This window comes from Hemitrygon akajei, chromosome 10, assembly GCF_048418815.1.
Source record: "Hemitrygon akajei chromosome 10, sHemAka1.3, whole genome shotgun sequence".
NCBI classification, from domain to species: domain Eukaryota; kingdom Metazoa; phylum Chordata; class Chondrichthyes; order Myliobatiformes; family Dasyatidae; genus Hemitrygon; species Hemitrygon akajei.
Genome location: NC_133133.1, coordinates 163,900,886 through 163,924,961, shown reverse-complemented (window position 1 = coordinate 163,924,961; position 24,076 = coordinate 163,900,886). Strand labels below are relative to the sequence as shown.

The 24,076-nt window shown below is 40.1% G+C and overlaps 1 protein-coding gene across 7 annotated transcripts in view; it reads left to right on the top strand.

The window, feature by feature from the left end:
• Window positions 1–22,906, top strand: part of msrb3 (methionine sulfoxide reductase B3) — a 132,136-nt gene extending 109,230 nt beyond the window's left edge. For all 7 annotated transcript variants that reach the window (XM_073059588.1, XM_073059585.1, XM_073059589.1 and 4 more), the window contains 2 exons: window positions 20,134–20,231; window positions 22,151–22,906. In XM_073059588.1, coding sequence (XP_072915689.1) covers window positions 20,134–20,231; window positions 22,151–22,306 — 254 coding nt within the window. In that variant the 3' untranslated portion in view covers window positions 22,307–22,906. The remainder of the gene's footprint in view (window positions 1–20,133; window positions 20,232–22,150) is intronic.
• Window positions 22,907–24,076: the final 1,170 nt, after the last annotated feature.

Sequence of the window (24,076 nt, the reverse complement as noted above, 5' to 3'; positions counted from 1 at the left end):
GTGGGTGGGAGGGAAGGGGATAGAGGCTAGCTAAAGGTGATAGGCGAAGCCAGGTGGGTGGGAGGGGAGGGGATAGAGGCTAGCTAAAGGTGATAGGCGAAGCCAGGTGGGTGGGAGGGGAGGGGATAGAGGCTAGCTAAAGGTGATAGGCGAAGCCAGGTGGGTGGGAGGGGAGGGGATAGAGGCTAGCTAAAGGTGATAGGCGAAGCCAGGTGGGTGGGAGGGGAGGGGATAGAGGCTAGCTAAAGGTGATAGGCGAAGCCAGGTGGGTGGGAGGGGAGGGGATAGAGGCTAGTTAAAGGTGATAGGCGAAGCCAGGTGGGTGGGAGGGGAGGGGATAGAGGCTAGCTAAAGGTGATAGGCGAAGCCAGGTGGGTGGGAAGATCAAGTGCTAGAGAAGAAAGAATCTGATCAGAGAGGAGATTGGACAACAGGAAAAAAGGAAGGACTTCCCCAATAGGCAGTTGAGAAGTAGTAAAAGTTCAGAGTGGGGAATGGGGGGCGGGTGACGGATTTACTTACCAGAAGGAGAAAGTGATATTCATGCCATCAGGTTGGTGGGTATAAGGTGTTGCTCCTGGGTGGTCTCATCTGTGCAAACTTACTGTAAGAGATGCTGGATAAAAATAATCAAAACTGCAATTGAGGACAGACTGTACCCAGCATTTACACTGTATCAATTATTTCATAACACAGACACCTTCCTATTTCAGTGTGGGTAATATTGCTGGAAAAATTGTTGTGTTCGATCAACTTGTCAAGATGAGATTTGGGCCATGCTGACACACTTCATGCCCAACCCTCTATGAATCCAACGCAGTATAAAGCATGTCGCCCAGCAGGTGGGAGTGCATCAACCCCAGCAAGATGACCCACAGGGATGATGTAGTAGGCAGATTCAAAACTCAGAGATTGTAGAGGAGCACTCCTGGCCCTGAGCTGGGGAGAAACATTTATTCAGGAGGATGGCTTAATTATCTTGGCTGTTCCTGGGATACTGTTCAATGTTCAAAATAAACTTATTGTTAAAGTGCATGTATCCCACCATACACAACCCAGAGATTCATTTTCTTGCGGGCATACTCAATAAATCCAATAACCATAATAGAATCAATTAAAGACTGCACCAACAAGGCTGACAAGTAGTGTGCAAAAGACAACAACCTGTGCAAACACAAAATGAAAGAAAAAATACACAATAGTAATAAATAAGTAAACAATAAATATCGAGAACATGAGAAGAAGAATCCTTGAAAGTGGGTCCATAGGTTGCAGGAACAGTTCAGAGATGGGGCAAGTGAAGTTGAGTAAAGCTATCCCTTTTGGTTCAAGAGCCTGATGTTTGAGGGGTAATAACTGTTCCTGAACCTAGTGGTGCAGCAGCAAGAAGAGGGCATATCCTGGGCCGTGTGGCTCCCTGATGATGGATGCTACCTTCTTGCGACAGCACTCCATTAGATGTGCTCAGTGCTGGGGAGAGCTTTACCCATTATGGACCGGGCTATATCCACAACTTTTTGTAGGATTTTCCATTCAAGGGTGTTTCCATACCTGGCTGTGATGCCACCAGTCAATATACTCTCCACTACACATCTGTAGAAGTTTGACAAAATTTTAGGTTTCATGCCAAATCTTTATAAACTCCAAATGAAGTAGAGGTGTTGTTGCGCTTTCTTCGTAATTGCACTTAAATGCCAGGCCCCGGACAGGTCCTCTGAAATGATAAGACAGAGTATTTGAAGATGCTGACGCTCTTCACCTCAGCTGGCCCAGTGAAGACTGGCTCAAGGCCCTCTGCTTTCCTCCTCTTAAAGTCAATAATCAGTTCCTTGGTCTTGCTGACATTGAGTAGGAGGTTGTTGTCGTGGCACCACCCAGCCAGATTTTCAGTCTCTCTCCTACGTGCTGATTCATCACTACCTTTGATTCAGCCAAAGGTATCATTGTTGTCAGCATACTTAAATATGGCATTGGAGCTGTGCTTAGCCTTACAGTCCTAAGTGTAAAGCGAGTGGAGCAGGGGGCTAAGCACAGCCTTGTGGTGCACCTGTGCTGGTGGAGCTTGTGGAGGAGATGTTGTTGCCAATCTGAACTGACTGGGGGTCATCAAGGATCCAATTGCACAAGGAGGTATTAAGGCCAGGGTTTTGAAGCTTATTGATTAGTTTTGAGGGGATGATAGTATTGAATGCCGAGTCGATCAAGAAAACAGCATCCTGATGTATACATCATTGCTGTCCAGATGTTCCAGGGTTGAGTGAAGAACCAATGAAATAGCATCTGCTATGGACCTGTTGTGCTGGTTGGCAAATTGGAGCAGATCCCAGTCACTTCTCAGGCAGGATTTAATATATTTCAACACCAACCTCTCAAAACACTTCATTACTATGGATGTAGGTGGTGCTGGACGATGGCCATTGGCTCCTTCAACCATGATGCTTCCAAGTGAAACTAGCACCACATGACAAACTAACTGTGTCTGGCTAAATTATAAACACACGAGATACTGCAGATGCTGGAAATCCAGAGTAACACACACAGTATACTGGAGGAACTCAGCATGTATGAAGAGGAATAAAAGAGTCTATGTTTTGGTCCAAGACCCTTCATCAGGTCTGGAAAGGAAGGGGAAGAAGCCAGCATAAAGAGTGGGGGAAGGGGAAGGAGTAGAAGCTGGAAGGTGGTCGATGAAGCCCGGTGAGGAGGAGGTAAATTATTGTGGTTTTAAATACATCATCGTGCGTTTGCATTTAAACATTTACGTTGCCTTTGTGATACCCAAAATGCTTCTCTCAGAAAGATGCAGATGCTTTGTGCATGAAATGTCGCCCTTATTTTTAACCCAGTGCACCCGCATTTTCATTGGGTCCAAAAATTAAAATCAAGGCCTCTGTTTTTGTCTTATGATAAAATAATGGGGTCGGAAGAAAAGTAATGCCTATCATTGTTTTTCAGTGCTCCGTGCATTTCACCTTTTAACTTATTTGTGCGGGGTCTGCTGACAGGGAATGCCCAGGTTTGCTGAGATAAAACATAACCATGAATTAAGTGAACAATGTTTTGCAGCTAATACTGTCGTGTATATAAATATTCAAGGAAACGATACGAGAGCTTTGTGGAACTTGGCAACTGCAGTGCAATAAAGATAGGCAAAGATAAAGAATATAGGAACTTTGAATAAACTTTGAAAACATTAAGGCTGTCATATTTATTGATGTGGTGCAGCAATTTTGTGGTAGGCCTTAGAGGTTTGACAGGGAATGTTTCAGAGGAAATATTTTGCAGACTCGCTTCCTGTAACCTTAAAGTGACCATTATGTCTGGTGCATTGAATAAATAATGTTCTACATTGAATTAAAAGGAAGATTGCCTGCTTCTAAGAGAAAAAAAATAAAGACAAGAGTTTTATGCCTTTATCAGCTGCACCATTTTGTCTGGTGCACTGAATAAATAATGTTCGACATTGAATTACAGAAGAGATTGTCTGCTTCTAAGGAAAAAAAGATGGCCAAGGTTTTATGCTTTTATCAGTTGTAACAAGACTTTATATTACTACAGACTGCTATTTGATGCTCTGATGTTCCACAGGTTTATAAATGAAGGAGAAAAGATGCCTGTTCATGAAATTGGTTGGATTTACTATTTTAAGCACTTCAAGTCTGAGGAGAACAATTTTCAAGTTGCATTAGGTATTGGGTTGACAGTAGAAAAGCCAACTGCTATGTTCACTGCAGTTGTCACGTGGGAACCCCAATAGATATATATATATATTTTTGGTCAAAGACATTTGGACCTTCTGCAAATTGGTGGTAGTGCGGCACCACAGCCCTGCAGGAGAGGCATGGCCAATGATTGTCGTAAACTGTCTTTCCTCATACGAACTGCACAAGTACTTGGGTATTGCCCCTACGGACAACTGCAATCTGCTGTCAGATTCCTTTAGAGTTTCTAAATCTTACAGACCTCAGTTACCTCTTGAGCTCACATCTGAACCACAGTTTACTTTTTGAACAAAGAGACCCAGCCCTTGTGGAACAAGTCACAACACCAATTGATTAAGAGAACTGGAGTGTGCCCCAGAGAGAGTTGTCTGTTTTGAGAAATTAGGAAGGCAAACTTTAATGTTACATTATTTACCCAGGGTGTATTCTGCAACTACCAAGTAATGATGCAACTAAAAGCTGCTATCTACATTGACCATTCAGTGGCTGGTTCAGTGGAGAGCGGTCAGAGTGGGAGAGGGGCTTGTCATAGGTTCTATTGCAAAGAAGCAGGCACAGTTTAAGTCATGTACTTATTAGTGATCAGCCTCTCAAAATAATTAGCTCCAGGATAGTGTTGAAGTCTGAAAAGCAAATAAAAGTTGCAGGTGATGAAAATATGAAATAAAAACATTAAACCTTGGAGCTTTCTTCAGGAAGTCATCACTCAGAAAAGATAATTTTGTTTCTCTCGCCACAGATGTTTCTGTTTACCTCTGGCATTTTCTGATTTTTTTAAAGATTTGAAGCCCTAGATTTCAATATCATCAAACTTATCAGTAGCAAACTATGGGGATGGAGGGCAGTTTTGTGCTGGAAAGACATCCTTGCTTCATCAGGCTAATGGTCTACTTGCTGTAGGTTCTTATGGGGTGGTAGATCTGGTTGTATTATGTTTCAGCTTGTGATATCAGAAGACACTCGAATAATATATGCAAGGGATGGAGCTAGTTTTGTGCAGGAAATTACCATTGACAGTTAAAAAACAAGAATACTGTAAACATTTTACATACACTGTGAATTAGTTGGGATATAAATGACAAACAGTAGAATTATAATGAGGCATCTCCAATCGGTGGGATGTGATAAGTGTTCTTGTTCTTCATGGAAACCTTGCTTCTTCCTATGTGTAAGTTACTTGGGCAAAGAAAAACGAGATTCCATCTCTAGAGACAAACTTCAGCCAGCATCTTTTATAATTCTACAGGATTCCATGGCTATCTTGACTATATCTCGTCCCACCCTATGTCCTGTAAAAATGCTATTCCCTTTCCCAGTTCCTTCGTCTCCAGTTCAACTGTTCCCAGTATGAGGCTTTCTTTGCTAGGACACCAAAGATACCATACTTCTTCAAAGAGTGGGGTTTCCCTTCCTCCACCATTGATGTTGCCCTCACCCTCATTTCCTCCAGTTCTGGAACATCCTTGCTCACTCCTCTCTGTTGCCTTGACAGTGAGAGAGTTTCTGTTGTCCTTACCTACCACCCCATGAGCTTCCACACCCAACATATCATTCTCCACAACTTTCACCATCTCCACAGGAATCCTACCACCAAATACCACTTCGCCCTCCCCCCATTCTCCACTTTCTGCAGAAATCGCTCCCCCCATCTTTCCCTTGTCCATTCGTCACTTCCCACAAATCTTCCTCCCGGCACTTATCCCTGCAGGCGGCCAAAGTGCTACACCTACCCGTTCACCTCCTCCCTCACTTCTACCCAAACAATCCTTCCAGGTGAGGCAACACTTCAACTGCAAACCTGCAGGGCTCGGCTATTGTGCCCAGTGCTCACCTCTACATTGGTGAGACCTGTTGCAAATTGGGGGACCACTTCACTAAGTGGCTCCACTCCATCTGCCAAAAGCAGAACCTCCCAGTGGCCAAACATTTAATTCTGATTCCCATTCCTGTTCTGACATTTTCAATCCATGGCCTCCTTTTGCACCATAACGAAGCCATCCTCAGAGTGGAGGAGCAACACCTTATATTCCATCTGGGTAGCTTCCAACACGATGACATGAGTATTGATTTTTTTTCTTCCAGTCAAAAAAGATTCCTTCCCCTTTCCCCCTTCCTCTAATCCCTATTCTGTCCTCTTGCCTCTTCTTACCTGCCTATCACATCCCCTGGTGCTCCTCCTCCTTCCCTTTCTCCTGTGGCCCTCTCTTCTCTCCTATCAGATTCCTTTCTCACTAGCCTTCCACCTTTCCCACCCACCTGGCTTCACCCATCACCTTCTAGCTATCCTCCTTCCCCTTCCCCCACCATTTTATTCTGTTGTCTTCCCTCTTCCTTTCCAGTCTTGAAGAAGGGCCTCGGCTTGAAATGTCAACTGTTTGTTCATTTCCGTAGAGAGTGCCTGACCTGCTGAGACCCTCCAGCATTTTGTGTGTGTTGCTGTAGATTTCCAGCATCTGCAGAATTCTTTTGTGTTAGAGAAAAAGAGAGTTCAATATCAACACTTGCACACAGCTGTCACAAGGGGATGGGGGCAGAGGCAGAGCATTTCAAGGGAATTATTTCATTGGCAAAACCAATGGCAGATGCTGCCTTCCAGCAGCTGGAAATCAGGTGAAGAAAGGATGCTGAAGATAGGGAACAGAGGGAGAATTACAGCACGGAAGTGAGCGGGTAAAAATAGAAAATTCTAGAAGTATTCAATATATCAGACAGCATATGTGAGACCATAACACATAGGAACAGAGGTTGAAAGACAGAGTTAAAGCTTTGGGTCAAAGAACTTCATTGGATCAATCTTGAGGCATTCATTTGGTTTCCCTTTCCCCAAATGTTGCCTGACCTGCTAAGCTTTCCCAGATTTCCTGTTTTCATTTCATTTTTACTTTGATTCCACCATTCCTTTATAACCCACTGAAATCCCATTACTAAAATACTGTTACAATTTCCACTCATTGCCAAAGATAATTTGGTAAATCATGGATAGTCTTGGTAAATGCAGAGAGCAACTTGCAACAAGTTTCTATGTTTTAGCACCATGCCTGTCTACAGCCATCTAGAAACATAGGTTTTCTATACAGGCCCTTCGGCCCACAATGCTGTGCCGAACATGTACTTACTTTAGAAATTACCTAGGGTTACCCATAGCCCTCTATTTTTCTAAGCTCCATGTATCTATCCAGGAGTCTCTTAAAAGATCCTATTGTATCCGCCTCCACCACCGTTGCTGGCAGCCCATTCCACGCACTCACCACTCACAGCATAATAAACTTACCCCTGACATCTCCTCTGTACCTACTTTCCAAGCACCTTAAAACTGTGACCTCTCGTGATAGCCATTTCAGCCCTGGGAAAAAAGCCCAGGGTTCCCTCCCAGACACTGGAAGATTCCTTTGCTAACCTGTCAGGGATCTATCCTTGGTCGCTTCCACATAAACACAGATGACCCTGAGTTTTACTTCACAAACACCACTTCTTTTGGCTCCTGTCATCAGACTGCTTGCTTGATATCCAGTATTCAATAAGCAGATGGCTCTTCCCTTCCTCCTTCTTCTTCTTTTGCCTGTTACGCCACTAGTAGGCTGTTTAGGGCAGCAGTAAAGGTCCTCCATCTCTGGCAGTTTTCATGGCTTCCTTCATCGTGTCAGTAGCTTCCTCTCAGTTTTCACTCCTATCGGCCATGCAAGTCCCGGGTGGAAACTGATGAATACCGCCACACTCAGATGTTGAAGGATTCTTCATTGCTGTGTCTGTAACAGTTTTGTTTTACTGGTCAGGGTTGTTAGCCCTGAGCTGAACCCCTGAACCTGGAGAACTGGTGGACCGCTCTTAGTTTGACCTCTGTCCTTTGACCTGTTTGGCAACGAGGACCCTGCGAAGAGCCAAAATATAACGCAGGCCACCAAACCACGGCATCATTGTGGTCATGTAGGAGGTTCAATTTTTTGGTTGCCAATTTTACCCTCATCCTAAAAACTGAGCAAGGTCCTTCCTCACCCATTATGGCATATTTGATCCAGACTTGAACTTGGGATGATACATCTATGTCATCTCCTGTTAATATCTCCGTAACATGAGTCAACTCTTGACTCTGATTCACATTATCCATTGATGAAACTGTAATCCATGATTTTGTTATGTCCAGACTTGACTATTCCAATAAGTTTTTTCTTTTACCTAAATTGATATTACCCAGGCTCTAGTGTGTGTCCCCCAAAATTCACCATTCCCATTCATCTAACTAAACTTAAGTGGGTCCCATTAAGCAATCCCTTGAATTTAAAATTCACATTGGTATTTTAAAATCCCTCCATTATTTTGCCTCTCCTTACCTCAGTAATCTCCTCCAATCCTACAACCTTCTTAGATGTCTGTGCCCTCTAAACCTTCTACCTTTCTCATCCTCAAATTTAACCTCTCCACCAGCAGAGGCCAAGGCTCCAGCTGTCAAGATAACTGGATTCTGCAGTTTGATCTCTACACCTTACACCTCCGCTCCTGTAAAGGAGCATTTTTAAAATTCTGCCTCCTTGACCAACCATTTTGGCCTTTCTGCAGTAATATTGACTTGCAAGGCTCAGTAACAAATTTTGACAATACTTCTGTTTATATTCGACGATTCAGGAACAGCTTCTTCCCCTCTGCTGTCCGACTTCTGAATGGACATTGAACCCATGATCACTACCTTACTATTTTATTTTTGTTTTAGTACTACTTATTTACTTACTTAATTTAATAATTGTTATATATATACTGTAATTCACAGTTTTTTCCCCCCTAATTATTGTGTATTCTATTGTACTGTTGCTTCAAAGTCAACAAATGTCATACAATATGCTGGTGATACTAGAATTCAGAAGAATGAGGGCTGACTTCATTGAAACCTATTGAACAGTGAAAGGGCTTGATAGAGTGCATATAGAGAGGATGTTTCCCATGATGGGAGTCTGAGACCAGAGGACCTCAGTATAGAGCGACGTCCTTTCAGAATGGAGGAGGGATTTGTTTAGCCAGAGAGTGGTGAATCTGTGGAATTTTTTGCCACAGGCAGCTGTGGAGACCAAGTCTTTATGTATATTTAAACCAGAGATTGATGGATTCTTCATTGGCCAGAGTATGAAGGGATACGGGGAAATGGCAAGAGAATGGGGCTGAGTGGAAAATTGGATCAGCCTTGGTGAAATAGCAGAGCAGACTCAATGGGCCAAATGGATTGTTTCTGCTCCTACATCTTAATGGTCTTAAACCTGATTCTGAGTACCTTGCAGCTATATAAATGAAAATTGTCATCTTTAAAATAGGTCTAGCACCTCAGTGTTGTAAATAATTCAAAGAAAACCAGAGGTTATTAAATAAAATTGTGCTCTGGTAAAGTACTGACAGAAATTACAGTGACATTAATTCAATCTGGATTTCTACGGACATCTGCAAACATTTGAAGGAAACCTTTACAAAATGCTAATTCAAATGGAGTTGGTGAGCAGTCTATTATGCTATATTGGGTCATTTTAAGCACGTAAATAGCTGTAATTTAGATTTTATCATAATGCCAGTGTTTCTTAGCATTTGCCAAATGTAATTGGTAAAGTAATTATAAATATGACATTAGTAACTCCATTGATTACATGCAAAGAATCAGTACTGGCACCCTTATTATATATGACTGCATGTTTGTGTGGTGTTGGTTAACATAGTTGGAATGAGTCCTGCACAAAATAATGAGAAGCTCAAAAGGTCACGAGGCTGTCATGGTGAACCACAAGTATTTCAACTGCTTTTGTTGTTGGAGAACAGCAAATTTATTGGCAATTACTAAGCTAGACCTTTGAGGGGAGAAAGTGCTTATAGCTGATTTGTATCTCTTTGTGGTGCACAGTGGTTATGGAAGGTTTTAGATTACTAGGTGAAGAAAAAATTATGGTGTAGTGGATTGTAAAAGACGCAACTACTGTTATTAACTGTGCACAGTCAGTGCCAAAAGAATGCATAAGCATTGTTAAGGATGTAGGAAAAGAAAGCAGTAAATAATTTCCAGTGAAGCAAAGCCAAACAGTTGCAGTTTATGCTTCTGCCGACAAGAAGCCAAAATATATTAAACCGCGTGCTGTTTATCTCTTTAAACAAGACAAATTCACTAAACACAAAGTTCCATCTGTAGACCTCAGTTGTAATGTCAGTCGTGTGGATTTCCTGTTCAGCAGGTAAAGAAGGCTTTTGAGTATTTTGCACTTGGAAATCTGAGTTGATGCCTAGCCTGTTTAATATTTATTAAATTTAAGTTATCTTCTCTACTGTTAGCTGAATAATTGCAGGATTGAGTAGTGTGTATAGGACAACATTCTATGCAATCATTATAAATAAGTATTACTATTCTTGGTGTTTTTTATATAGACTGCACCTTGAAAATATATTCAGCACCCACAACAATTTTCACATCTTACTGTCTCATTTTCTAAGTTTAAACTATATTGAAGTAGGATTTTTTTTCTACAAAACATTGTGCATCATGTCAAATCAAAAAAAAAATTCCAAAACCTGTCAACAATTTACAAAAAATTACAAACCAAAGTTGTGAGGCTGACGAAGTATTCATCCCTTTTGTTGTAATAACTGTGCTAGCTTTCCTCAGGTACAATACTGTATATTACCTTACGAACTCATGCAATTTGTTGATGCAGAAAATTGAAGGGTCACCTGTTCTGAATAAATGCCCCCTCTCTCTGTAAGGCCCAACAGAATGGCAATTTTCAAAAGACCAAACCAAAATGAAGACAAAAGAGTATTCCAAGACAAGTCAAGGAAATGATAATAGAGAAGCACAAATCTGGGGCAGGGTACAAGACCATCTCAAAGGCACTGAACATGCCTTGGAGCTCAGTGCAGCTCAGCATGAAAAAGTGGAAACAATACAAAACCACAGCCACACTGCCTAGGTCTGCCTGTCCCTATAAACCTAGTCGCCAGGGAGGAATGGGAGTTGTAAGAGACATAACTGTGAGCCAACAGTCACTCTCAGTGAGCGGCAGAAGTCAGTGGCTGCATCTGGAGGTGACGTTCAATCTCTTAAGACCTTGCACCAAAGGGGTATTTATGGAAAAGTGGCAAGGAAGAAGCCTTAGCTTAACAAAAAAGCATATCCTTGCCTGTAAAGACTTTGCTAGCATTACGTAGATACTGTAAAGATGTGGACGGTCTTGTGGTTAAATGAGACTGAATTAGAACTTTTTGGCTTCAACACCAAGTGGTACGTGTGGCGTAAATTTAATACTGTGCATCAGCCGGGTAATACTATCCATCCTGTAAGGCATCATGCTATGTGGATGCTCTTCTGCCGCAGGGGCTGAAAATCTGGTCAGGAGTGATGGGAAGATGAATACTGCGAAATACGGACGCATACTAGATAAAAACTTGCTAGCCTCTGCCAGAAGGCTTAAACTGGGGAGTAAGCTTGTCTTTCAGCAGGGCGATGACCCAAAGCACACTGCCAGAGCAACCGTAGGCTGGCTTGAAATGAAGAAAATCAATGTCCTTGAGTGGCCCACTCAGAGTACTGACCTTAACCAATCAAACATCTCTGGAAAGACCTCAAGATGGCTATCCCCAACTAACCTGGTACATCTTGAGCAATTCTGCAACGGGAAATGGACAAATCTTGATTCTTCACACTGTGCAAAGCTAATAGAGACTTATCCAAAAAGACTGCTGGCTGTAATAGCTCTGAGGGGTGGTTCAACTAATAGTGAGCAAAGGGGGATGAATACTTCAAGCTGACATTTTTGTGTTTGAATTTTTAGTTGTTAATGCTTTACAATTTTCCCTATTTTTTGGGCTCTAATGTGAAAAAGGAGCATCTGATTTACAAATAAAAAATTCTCATTTAAATTGATCAAAATCTCTGGTTGTAATACTCATTTATGTGACCAAAGGGTTGGGGCTGAATACTTTTACAAGGCACTGTACAATAATGTCATTACCCTTTCGCAGGAATCATATCAGAAAATGCTGAAAATACTTAGCAGGCCAGTCAGCGTCTGTGGGAAGTGAAATGGACGAAGGGTCTTTGACTTGAAATGTCAAAGACATTTTTTCACTTTCCACAGATGCTCCCTGAGCTGCTGAGCATTTTTAGCTTTTTCTGTTTTATAACATTGTTGTACAGAGCTGTATGTTCTATTTTTATTTCAGATTTCTAGCGTCTTTTGTTTTTTGTAGAATTCCCATTGCATTCTGCTCTGTAATGGCTGTTGGTGTTGCATGAATGTACTTACTAAGGAACAGATTTTGGGTTTTAGAGTATGATTTATTTTAAGTTATCTTAGGTTAGAAGACTTAACAATCCATGCATATAATTTAATCATATTTAGGCAATCTTGATTAAGTTAAGCAAAAAGCTTTACTTTTACCCAAAAGACAATTTTTCCTCTTGTATTCAGTGGGTTCACTGTCCTTATACCTGACTGATCTGGTGCGATTACATTGGATGGATTTCTGAGCCTGAGAACTAGGAAGTTTGCAGAGGTCAAAGCTGCCCTATTAAACTCCATGTGTGTGTGCCTGGAGCTGTTATTGGGCAGAAAATTGCCCCGCAGCTCCTGTTCTGGGATAACCAAATTAATAGCACATCTGCTACACCATATATTTTTAAATGTGCTAGAATTACAATGACAACTAGAAATGTTTATAAAGCACCATGTAGGGTAACTGTAATCAACTTCGGGCACCACACTTTGGAAAAATTAAGAGTGGGCGCAGAGGGAATTTACTAAATGGATCCAAGATTTGAAGGATTTTAGTTATGTGGAGAGAAGAAAACAAACTCTGGAATTGTTCTTCCCAAATGTAGAAGGTGAGGATAAGTTAGATAAAAATGTTCAAAATTCTATAGAGATTACAATTTCATTTTGGAAAATTGGAAACTTAATGAATATTGAAAAGCCTAGATAAAATGCATATGGAGAGGATGTTTCCATAATGGAGGAGCCTAGGACAAGAGGGCACAGCCCATAATAGAGGGATGTTCCTTTAGATCAGAGATAAGGAGGAATTTCTTTAGGTAGAAGATGGTGAATCTGGATATATTTAAAGTGGAGATTGATAGGTTCTTGATTAGTACGGTTACAGGGAGAAGGCAGGCAAATGGGATTGGGAGGGGTAATAAATTAGCCATAATGGAATGGCAGAGCAGACTTGATGGGCCAAATAGCCTAATTTTGCTCCTATGTTTTATGGTCTAAACAAGGAATGCAATTTGAGTTAATAGGTAACAGAACCGGAGACAAAATGAGGGCAAATATTTTTAGGTAGAATGTTGTGGTTATCAGTACCATCTTCCAAAGTAGAGCAGGCAGTTACTTAGATAGGAAAACTTCCATGACAAAGGGAAAAGTCAGTGATGGCCAAAGAGAGTGATCTCTTACAAATCAAAGGAACTGTGTACTATCATTCCATCCTCCTTGGAGAAGCTTGTACTAAACTCTTATTTGTTAACCTGCTGCACCTTGCATTGTTATTGTTTGAATAGATTAGCTCAAAGCTTTCGAACCTGAGTTATGCAGTTGCCTGACACCTGGAAGGGTTAGCAAAATATGATATTTAAGAAGATTAAAATGGAGCAACTACAGCCCTGGGCAGACTGGGGAAGAACCATGATGGACATGCTCTTTACAATGATGACAGTATCAAATTGCAAGAATGAGCAATATTTTAAAAAATCAGTGATAACCCTCACTGGAGAGGGTATTTTTTTAGAAGTTATTTATTCTGTCAACAATTTTACTATTCACTGTAATCTTTAAAGTGTGTACAAAATCCTTAAAAATGCTCCTTGTTGCATTGTGGTTGAACATTCCTCAATTGATGAATTAAAATTAGACTAGCACTGTTAATAGTTTTAGAAAAAGCAAACAACCTTAATACCCAATGGAATTTTTAAGTTTTCTAAGAATATTATTTTATTATTATTTATAGATTAGTGTCAGAATCAGGTTTAATGTCACTGGCATATCTCTAGAAATTCGTTGTTATGCGGCAGCAGCAGTACATTGAAATACGTAGTTAAAACTGCAAATTACGGTAAATATATATAAAATATAATAATTTTTGTTGTTCCTTTCTGCACCTTGTGGCATATTGGACGACAATCTTGTTGTCCTTTAGCATTTGTCTGTTTTTACACGAGGCTGAGTTGCTAGCTCAACACTCAACCCAGCACAGATGGAAAGTGTACAAGGAACCAGCCGGATTCAAATCTGGGACCGCACCACCGGCCACTTTGAAATTTAATAAGTAGTGAGGTGGCGTTCATGGGTTCAATGTCCATTCGGAACTCTGATGGCAGAGGGGAAGAAACATGAAACAAAAATATAAGATGCCTAAAAATATTGTATCCCGAGAAATGCAATTCAGTTAAGTAGCTTCAAACCCAGCTATAACGTGACTAGTTCTCTAGAGCTTTTATACAGATCTACCAGTTAGAGGAGTCCACCCATGAGTCACTTCCCCTTCCAACCACTTGTCTCCATATCATAACGTGATAAGGTCCCGAGTTCTGTATTGATAGTGAATGGTACTTTCTGAACTTCTCAGCTTGATATTGGTTCTTTGCGTTATTCCTAACATTTAACTCCTGTTCATCTCCGGATAGCACCTTTTGTCAGAATAGTAGGTGGGTAGGTGGATGTGGTCCTCGATTGTATGAGCATTATCTGGTGCTGCTCAGTACACATCTGCATGGCCAGTAACACCTTTCACCAATTAAAGTTTCAGACTGTCTGGATATTGCACTCACATCTGACAGTGTGTGACGGTGGAGAATCATTGTTGAATCACTATACATGCATGTACTGCCACTAAATGGTATCGCAAAAAGGTTAGAAAGCAATCTGTTCATCTGAGAAATCAGAGTATTCGTGTATATTGATGTGATCACAACCTCTATTTCCATTGTATCTTATTCTAATATAACTGTCAGATACCTCTAGACAAACAGAACTTCGGTGCAGAACATCGTTAATTACTACCTGATTGCACCCCTCACGCAGTGCCAAGCTGTATAAATGAGAAGGTCCAAGGTTCTGTTCCCAGGTTGTGTTAAATTCGGATGTCTGCAGGTGGATGAATGATGAGGTTATACAGGCTACTCAGTCATACTTCCTTTCCGATGGCCAGACATTGATTCATACTGTAAAGCCACTCTTGCTGTGGCAATCAGATGATGACCGTATCTGGTGTAGCTGGGGTGCCAGCCATAGTTGAGTATTCATTCAATTTTTCATCTTACAAATTAACAATCACCGTGAAGGCAAACCAGATCATAGCATGACTCAAACAGAAATGTGGAGAAGTTTAACTAACGGCTATCTATTTTACAATTGAGTAAGTCAGGAAGGTCACCTCAGCTTCCCAACATTCATCCAACTCTGTTATTAACGGGTGAGAAGCCCATCTTTTCTGAAACACAAATAAGGCTGCTTAACTTTGCAGATTGGAGTTCTAGGTTGCTCCTTTTGGTGCGCTGGTTTCCCATTCAAAGATCCCTCAATCCCGAACCCTGCTGATACTCTGCTCTCTCACAACACGTGAGGCGGTATCAGCCCAGACCAACATTTACCTCTGGCTCTGGCCACCGGCACACACTCAGAGGCAGAGGCAGAGGCAGCCACTCGTTCTGAGCTACTCGCTGATGTTGAGGAACACTAGAATATAACAAGCAAAAGTTTGCCCTGATGACGAGTCTCAGCCCTCAATGCCAACTGTTTATTCATTTCCATACATGCTGCCTGACCTGCTGAGTTCCTCCAGCACTTTGCTGCAGAAGTATGTATTTAATATTTGAGTATATTTGAATATATTATAATTTTGAATGTATTATAAACATATTATTTCATTAAGCATTATTTGTTGTCTACATAATTCACTGTGGGTTCTATGTACAAAGTATATGAAAGTCATACGTCGTCATCATACCACAGTGTCATAAGGGTGTGCCTCACTAAAGTAAAAAAAAACATGCACATTTTTTTCTGTTTTTTTCTTATGATTGGTTTTATGTTTTGGAGTAACGAAGCATAGCAGTAGGCCATTCAGATCCTCTCACCTGCTCTACAATACAATAAGATCATGGCTGCCTTTCTACCCCACTACCAGCCTTTCTGTACAAATTCCATATCCCCTGATTCCTGAACATATCATTCTCTCTCTTGAATACATTTAGCGAATGACATTTAGAGCTTTCGTGGGTAGCGAACTCCAAAGGTTTACGAACCTCTGGGTAAAGAAATTTCTTCTCATCTCTGATGTGAATGACCAACCCCTCATTTTGAAATGAGAAATCCGGTTTTAGGCATTTCAGCTACAGAAAATATCTTCCCTGCATAAATCCTTCAAGCTTCATAAGAATTTTTAAAATATTTTAATGAGATGACCTCTGGATTTTCTGAACTGATATTAATCCACACCAAATCTCCTTAATTTCTATTTATAGGTGATTTGTTATATAGCAGGAATTAATGTGATTAATCTTTATTGTGCTCAGTCTATCACAAATAAATGTTTTCTTAAGGACGTTATTATTCTAGGTGCTGGCTTAATGAGGCCCTATATGATTTTAGTAAGGAATAATTTAGTAAGGAAAATAACTGTCCTAATGTAGCTGCATGTTACATTCCTGGTTTCTCTTGACACTTTTCAGTCTTTATCGTTTAAAAAAATTTTATTCTATATTTCTTCAACTTTCTTCAAGGGAATGAATTCATCAACTTCATTGTTACCCATTCACTTTGTCAATCTGTATCAGAATCAGAATCAGGTTTAATATCACTGACATATTTGTGAAATTTGTTATTGTGCAGCAGCAGTACTTTATAGTACATAATAATAAAACTGTAAATTACAGTAAGAATTATTTATTAAGTTAAATAAATAGTGCAAAAAGAGAAAGAAAAAGTAGTGAGATAGTGTTCATGGGTTCAGTGTCCATTTAGAAATTTGATGGCAAAGGGGAAGAAGCTATTCCTGAATTGTTGAGTGTGTGGCTTTAGGCTCCTGTACCTCCTCCCTGATGGTAGCAATGAGAAGAGGATGATGGGATTCCTTACTGATCGATGCTGCCTTTTTGAGGCATCGCTCCTTGAAGATGTCCTGGATACATCTGAAGCATCTCTACAACTCCCTTACATCCACCACACAGGTTTACGTCATCTAGGATACCAAGAGTAATCCCTGTGGCATCCTGCATGTTACACAGCTTTGTACCCAAAGATACCTCTTTATCTAAACTCCCTGCTGTCTATACATAAATCATTGTTTGACATACTAGTATGTTATTAATGAACCCAAGTGCCCTGATTTTGTTCAATATTCTCCTGGGTGGCATTTCATTGAAGCCTTTCGGAAACTCAAAATATACTACATCTACTACTTACCCATCACCTATTCTGCAAGTTACAAACTCCAAAACAATTTCTCAAAAGTTTTCTGTTTGTAAGTTCATTAATTCTGATCAAACATCTTATTATGTTTAATTGTCCTGTTACCACTCTTAATTGGTTACCAACATTTACACTCTAGTTCCGTTTCCATTATAATCAGATGGAGACATATTAGAATCCATTGAACTTTAGAAAATAATCACCAGCATCCACAACTTCCATATACAACTTTTTCAAAACCTTGGGATGAATATTATCATGAGAATTTATTGGATTTCAGTTCCATTAATTTCTCCAAAATTGCTTTTTCTTAATGCTAATTTGTTTAAAGTATCACTACCCTTCCCCTATTCGTAATTTTTTTTCAAGAATTTGGTTTTTTTTTATTCAACAGAATACTTCTTTAATTTCTCTACCAGTTCTATATTTTCCAATATAATTTCTCCCATCCCAGAATGTAAGGGGTTGAGTTGAACCTTTGCTAATCGTTTCCTTATCCCACGTCTGTAGAAATGTTTATGATGCATTTTTGTATTACTCGATGGATTATCTTCATACACATGTTCTATACTTATCAATTTTGGGAACACAAGAAAATCTGCTGATACTGGAAATTCAAGCAACACGCACAAAATGCTGGAGTAACCCAGCGGGCCAGACAACATCTATGGAATGGAGTAAACAGTGGACGTTTTGGACCAAGACCCTTCATTAGGATCCTTCACTCAATTTCTTGATCCTCGTTTGCAGAACTCTGAAATTCGCCCAATCTTCAAACTGTCTCCTACTTGGCAATCCTATAAATTTTTTTCTTTGACTTAATTAATTGTTAGCTACAGTTGGATCACTTTTCATGTTTTGTTTCAAGGAGAGAAAACAATATATTGTTTATTTAAATATTAGCTCTTGCTTGGCCATTGTCACACTTTTCCATTTCTCACTCTACCAGACAAATCATGCTTCATATATCTGTAGTTAGCTTTGTTGAGACTGTTTGCCCTGCTTTCATTTTCAACTAAGACACTTACAATCTTAATACAAAACATATTATCATCACTCTTCCCTAAATTAATTAACCTTGTCCTCTTGCACGCTATTCACTTGCTGATTCTGTAACAGCTGATCTATAAAATAATTCCATATATATTATAATACATATCATATTATTTAAAATAGTTTAAGTGCTGTCCTTTGTTTCTGTCAATAGTTTTGGAATTAAATCATATGTAATTTTCATTATTACCATTATCAGATGTAACTAGTAAGCCATTACAACTGAAATTATTCTGGGAATGCAGATCTCAAAGTTCAACTAAATTTATTATCAAAGTACATATATGTCATCATATACAACCCTGAGATACATTTTCTTGTGGGGATACTCAGTAAATTCAAGAAACACAATAGAATCAATGAAAGACTGTACCCAACAGGATGGACAAACAACCAATGTGCAAAAGGCAAAAAACTGTGCAAATACAAAAGAAAAAAATAATATTAAATAAATACGACCATAAGATATGGGAGCAGAAGTAGGCCATTTGGCCCGTCGAGTCTGCTCCCCCATTCAATCATGGACTGAACCAATTCTTCCAGTCATCCCCACTCCCCTAACTTTCCCCATACTATTTGATGTCCTGGCTAATCAAGAACCTATCTATCTCTGCCTTAAATGCACCCAATGACTTGACCTCCACAGCTGCTCATGGCAACAAATTCCACAGATTTACCACCCTCTGACTAAAGTAATTTCTCCACATCTCTGTTCTAAATGGACGTCCTTCAATCCTGAAGTCGTGAAATAAGCAATAAATATCAAGAACGTGAGATGAAAAGTGAATCCATAGGTTGTAGGTACAGTTCAGTGTTGGGGCAAATGAAGTTATTCCCTCTGGTTCAAAAGCCTGATGGTTGAGGGGTAATAATAACTGTTCCTGAACCTGGTGCTGTGGGTCCTGAGGTTCCTGTACCATCTACCCGATGGCAGCAGCAAGGAGAGAGCATGATCTGGGTGATGGGGGTCCCTGATGATGGATGCTGCTTTCCTGTGACAGCGTTTCATGTAGATGTGCTCAATAAGACAATGAGATATAGGGGCAGAATTAGGCCATTTGGCCCATCGAGTCTGCTCCACCATTCTATCATGGCTGATTCAAAGTTCCTCTCAGCCTCACTCTCCTGCCTCCTCCCCATATCCCTTTGTGCCCCGATCAATCAAGAATCTATAAACCTCTGCCTTAAATATACATGGCCTCCATAGCTGCCTGTAGTAAAGAATTTCACAGATTCACCACTATCTTGCAGAAGAAATTTCTCCTCATCACCATTCTAAAAGGACACCCCTTCTATTCTGAGGCTGTGTGCTCTGGTCTTAGACTCTCCCACAGGCGGTCATGTCCTCTCCACATCCACTCTATCAAAGTCTTTCACTACTCAATAGGTTTCAGTGAGGTCACCCCTCATTCTTCTGAATTCCAGTGAATGCAAGCCCAAAGCCAACAAATACTCTTCATATGACAAGCCATTCAATCCTGGAGTCATTCACAAACTTCTAGGGAAGCAGAGGTGCTACTGTACCTTCTTCATATTTGCACTTGTGTGCTGAGCCTAGGACAGATCCTGTGAAATGATAATACCAAGAATTTAATGTTGCTCTCCCTCCCCACCTCTGATCTCCAGATGAGGACTGGCTCATGGACCTTTGGTTTCCTCCAACTGAAGTCAATCATCAGCTCCTTAATCTTCCTGACATTGAGTGAGAGGTTGTTGTGGCACCACTCAGCCAGATTCACCACCACCTTCTGACGACAGTGGTGGCGTCAGCAAACTTAAATATGGCATTGGAGCTGTGCTGAGCAGCATAGTCGTAAGTGTAAAGCAGGTAGAGCAGGGGGATAAGCACACTGCCTTGAAATGCACCTGTGCTGGTGGAGGAGACACAGGATTGTTCAATCAAACTATTGATGATTCGTTTTGTTACCACACAGGTTGGCCATCTTTCTATGATGTGCTGGATTCTAAGGCAATAACACAGGTAGATGACTTTTCCCATGGAATGCACAGGATTGAGACCAGCTGTAGCTACGTAAGTTTATTAATAACTTATTGGTTTTACACTTATACTGCTATTGAATGTTGATACATAGGAGCTATCTTTTATACCTTTTTAAGTTAAGCTTATTTCTAGGGAAATTTGCATTGATTACTCTTTTGCCAACAGTTTATGGATATCAAGTTTTATAATACGTAACACACAAAGTGGTGGAGGAACTCAGCAGGTCAGGCAGCATTCACTCTCCTCTCCTATCAGATTCCTTCTTCTCCAGCCCTTGACCTTTCCCATCCAGCTGACTTCACCTATCACCTTCCAGCTAGTCTCCTTCCGCTCCCCCCACTTTTTTTTTCTGGTGTCTTCCCCCTTCCTTCTTAGTCCTGAAGAAGGGTCTCAGCCCGAAACGTTGACTGTTAATTCATTCCCATAGATGCTGCCTGACCTGCTGAGTTCCTCCAGCATTTTGTGCGTATGTGTGTGTGTGTATTCAGATTTCCAGCATCCGATGACTTTCTCGTGTTTATAATATGTAAGTTAGCTCCAATTTTCCAAACCACATTTATGCAGGTCAGTAGATCAAAAATGCTAAAAGCATATCTGATTTATTCTCTTGTTATTTCAGCAGTAGAGCCACAGAATTTTTTTTTTTAAAATCACAGATTTGGCTTTTGGTTTATGTACAACTGATCTTAGTGAAGTTGTTGATAAGTGAAATCAGATTTGCCTTCAGTACCTCCAGTTTAAAGAAGTTTAAAAAAAAGACTAATCTGATATCCAACAGTCCATGTTCACAATACATCTGTGAGAACAGGATTCAGCTGGATGGTATTGTCACATTAAACCACAAAGCCCTCCTTTTAAAGGTTGCCAATTACTGTTGTGACAGTGTCCACTTGAACTGCACCCGAATAAGGGTTCAATATTGCAGGATTGAGACAAGATACTATTGTAAAAAATAGATACAAAGAACAAGTATATGCTTCTCACACAATGATGTAAAAGATTTTAAGTTTGCATCTCCAATTCTCCAAAAAATTATATAAAAATGTAAAAATTTAATTCATGTAATGGATATATTTAATATAAATGTAACCAATCATCTTTGTACTCTGGTGTCTTCCCCCTTCCTTCTCAGTTCTGAAGAAGGGTTTTGACCCAAAATGTCGACTGTCTATTCATTTCCATAGATGCTGTCTCACCTGCTGAGTTCCTCCAGCATTTTGTGTGTGTTACTTTGGATTCCCAGTATCTGCAGACTTTATTGGGTTTATCGAGTAACTGGGCTTGATTGGCAATGTCCAGGAATTGTAGCATTTGGTTTCGAGTATGTATTAGAGTCACAGACAGAATGTTAAAGCTGGCAAGTAATACCAGGGAATGGAGAGATCTCTGTATCCATGGCAACAAGAAGGGTGTTTAACCTGATGGTCCACACGACTGGCAGGGTCACAGTGGCAGAAAGCAATTTTAACAACAGTGTCATTATTTATCAACAATACACACTCTGATCTCAGCTCGACAGACCTCCGTGTGTGTACAAAAGCAGAAGTCTTCAGAAAGGTGACTTTTATTGTTTCTAGTGTCTACTGACAAATGCACGTGACCATTTCAAAGGCAACCCTGTTAAAAACATTCCTGTAGAATTAGTTTATAATCTCCGTTATAAAATAATGATTCTTTTTGAAATCTTTAGCTGAAGTTAACTACAGCCCAGTTGATTTAATGAAGCATAATTAATATTTCTGAATCTGCATCACTTTATCAAGTTGCTGGAAGAGTACTTTTTAAGCACAGTAAATAGCTGCTATTAAAGGGTGAAAGGTTAGATCTGAAGGAATATTGAGATGTTATCTAGAGTTTACTGCCCTGTGATGAATGATGTAGACTATAACAGCAATCTAAAATATCCATTTTGTTACAAGAAAGCAATTACTTTTGCTATTCCATTTCAGTGTGGTGCACATCTGGGACATATCTTTGATGATGGGCCCCGTCCAACTGGTAAACGGTATTGTATAAACTCTGCCTCATTATCCTTTATACCCACGGGCCAGAGCTCAACTGATGAAGGCAACGATCCTACCCCATCTGGCAAGACTGAACTTTAGGCTACAGAGGGCTGATGAATGGGGTTATTACCTCACAAGCCTCTGCTCCAGCGACAGACATCTTTGTGCATTTAATGTACTAAAGTAACAAGTTATTTAAACACACACACGCACACAGTAAAGCTCTTCTGCACAAAACAATGAACTCACTTAACGTGGATAAGAGTATCCTTGTAAATCGTTTTTTTCACCATAGGATATATATTGTAACGGAGCAAATCAATGTGGTTGGGGTTTACAAACTATGGGAGTTCTACCATGTAGAATAGAAAATCCATTGTATTTTACCAGAGCAGCATAGCATGGCACAGGGCAGTCAGGAAAAGCAAGGTATTAGCAGTTTCCTCATAATGTAATGTGGAGACTGCCAGGAATGCCTGACAATGAAATGCAGCAGCAAGAGAACAAAAAGTTCAAGCGCAGGTCACAATGAGCTGAACAGAGAAATGGCATGTCTGAAGCCTATGTATTCTACACCACCCTTAAATCTATTTTGATGAAATGGATATTTAAGTTCCACTTTTTCCTTTATCTTTTATTCAGAACTTGTTTGAAAAAAAAATACCATTGCCTAATAAAAGAAAGTGATACAGGCCCAAAGTGTTTTTTGTGTGTGAATCTTGCTGGCTGACCACAGGTCATTTGGTTCACAGCTGGTGTATGTCAAGAGCAGCTCAGTATACCTGGTCCCATTGCTGACAGTCTGCATTTTGTATATAGTACTTCCAGCACTTTATCTCAAGCAGTCTTCTGAAGCTGGGGTCAGAGCAGTGGAGCACGCTCAGATTCCCTGCACACACTCATTCCTGGGAAAATATTTGAGGGGATTGAAATCTAATCAAGAGGAGGCAAACGTTTATAGAAGGATTCAACCTTCACCTTTTCAAACTCTCCACCTTTTACATATGCTTGTGAGTACATAAAATCTATAGATATGCATATGGGAGGATGGGGAGTATTTGTAATGGAATTCAAGGAGGTTTTGAAGATTTTCATGAAGAATTTGCCATCCAGTAGTTTAATGATTCTCCTGGAATGTTGTGAGGGATTAGTGACTGAAAAGTAAACTTTTGTAACAACTTATTATTGAGGATCATTAAGTTTCCTAGTTCATCCCTTTAAAAAGTTGAAATACATTCCAGTTTTGCTAACTTAAAAATATGTTGTTCTTCTATACATCCCTAGATTTCTTAAATTAGAACACTAAATGGTTCATAAATGATAATATACTTGATGAATTGAATAAAGTATTTATTCAAAAATTTGAGAGACGGATTTAAATAAAGCATTTGAGAGCTCTGTCTGTCCACAACATTCTGTCTAATAGATTCTGATAACCAATACACCCCGGTTTAGAAAAGAAAGAAATTGCTACCGGTATTTTTGTGCAATGTCTGAAGAATATTCTCTTGAGTTAGTCATTTGTTCACTGCTTCCCAAATAATGTGTTTCATGTGCAAATTGCCCTTTATATGCCTTTGCTAGTCGCCTTGCACTGGACAAAGACACATGCCCACCATTTGTCAGTGGAACAATGCTTGCAGGTACTTCAGTGTGAAAGAAACATTTCCTGGTCTGCAGCCAGCTCTTCACAGGGTTGGCATTGCCAAGGCCCATCAAGATTACAAGTGGCAGCTTGTGAATGAGAAGGATATCAGTTCAGAAATGTTAGCTGAACAACTTACGCATTTTTTTTGTATAAAGGTGACTGATGACCAGTTTGTTTTGGTAAAGATTTATTCCCTCTTCCCTCTAAAAGCAGTGAGCTAT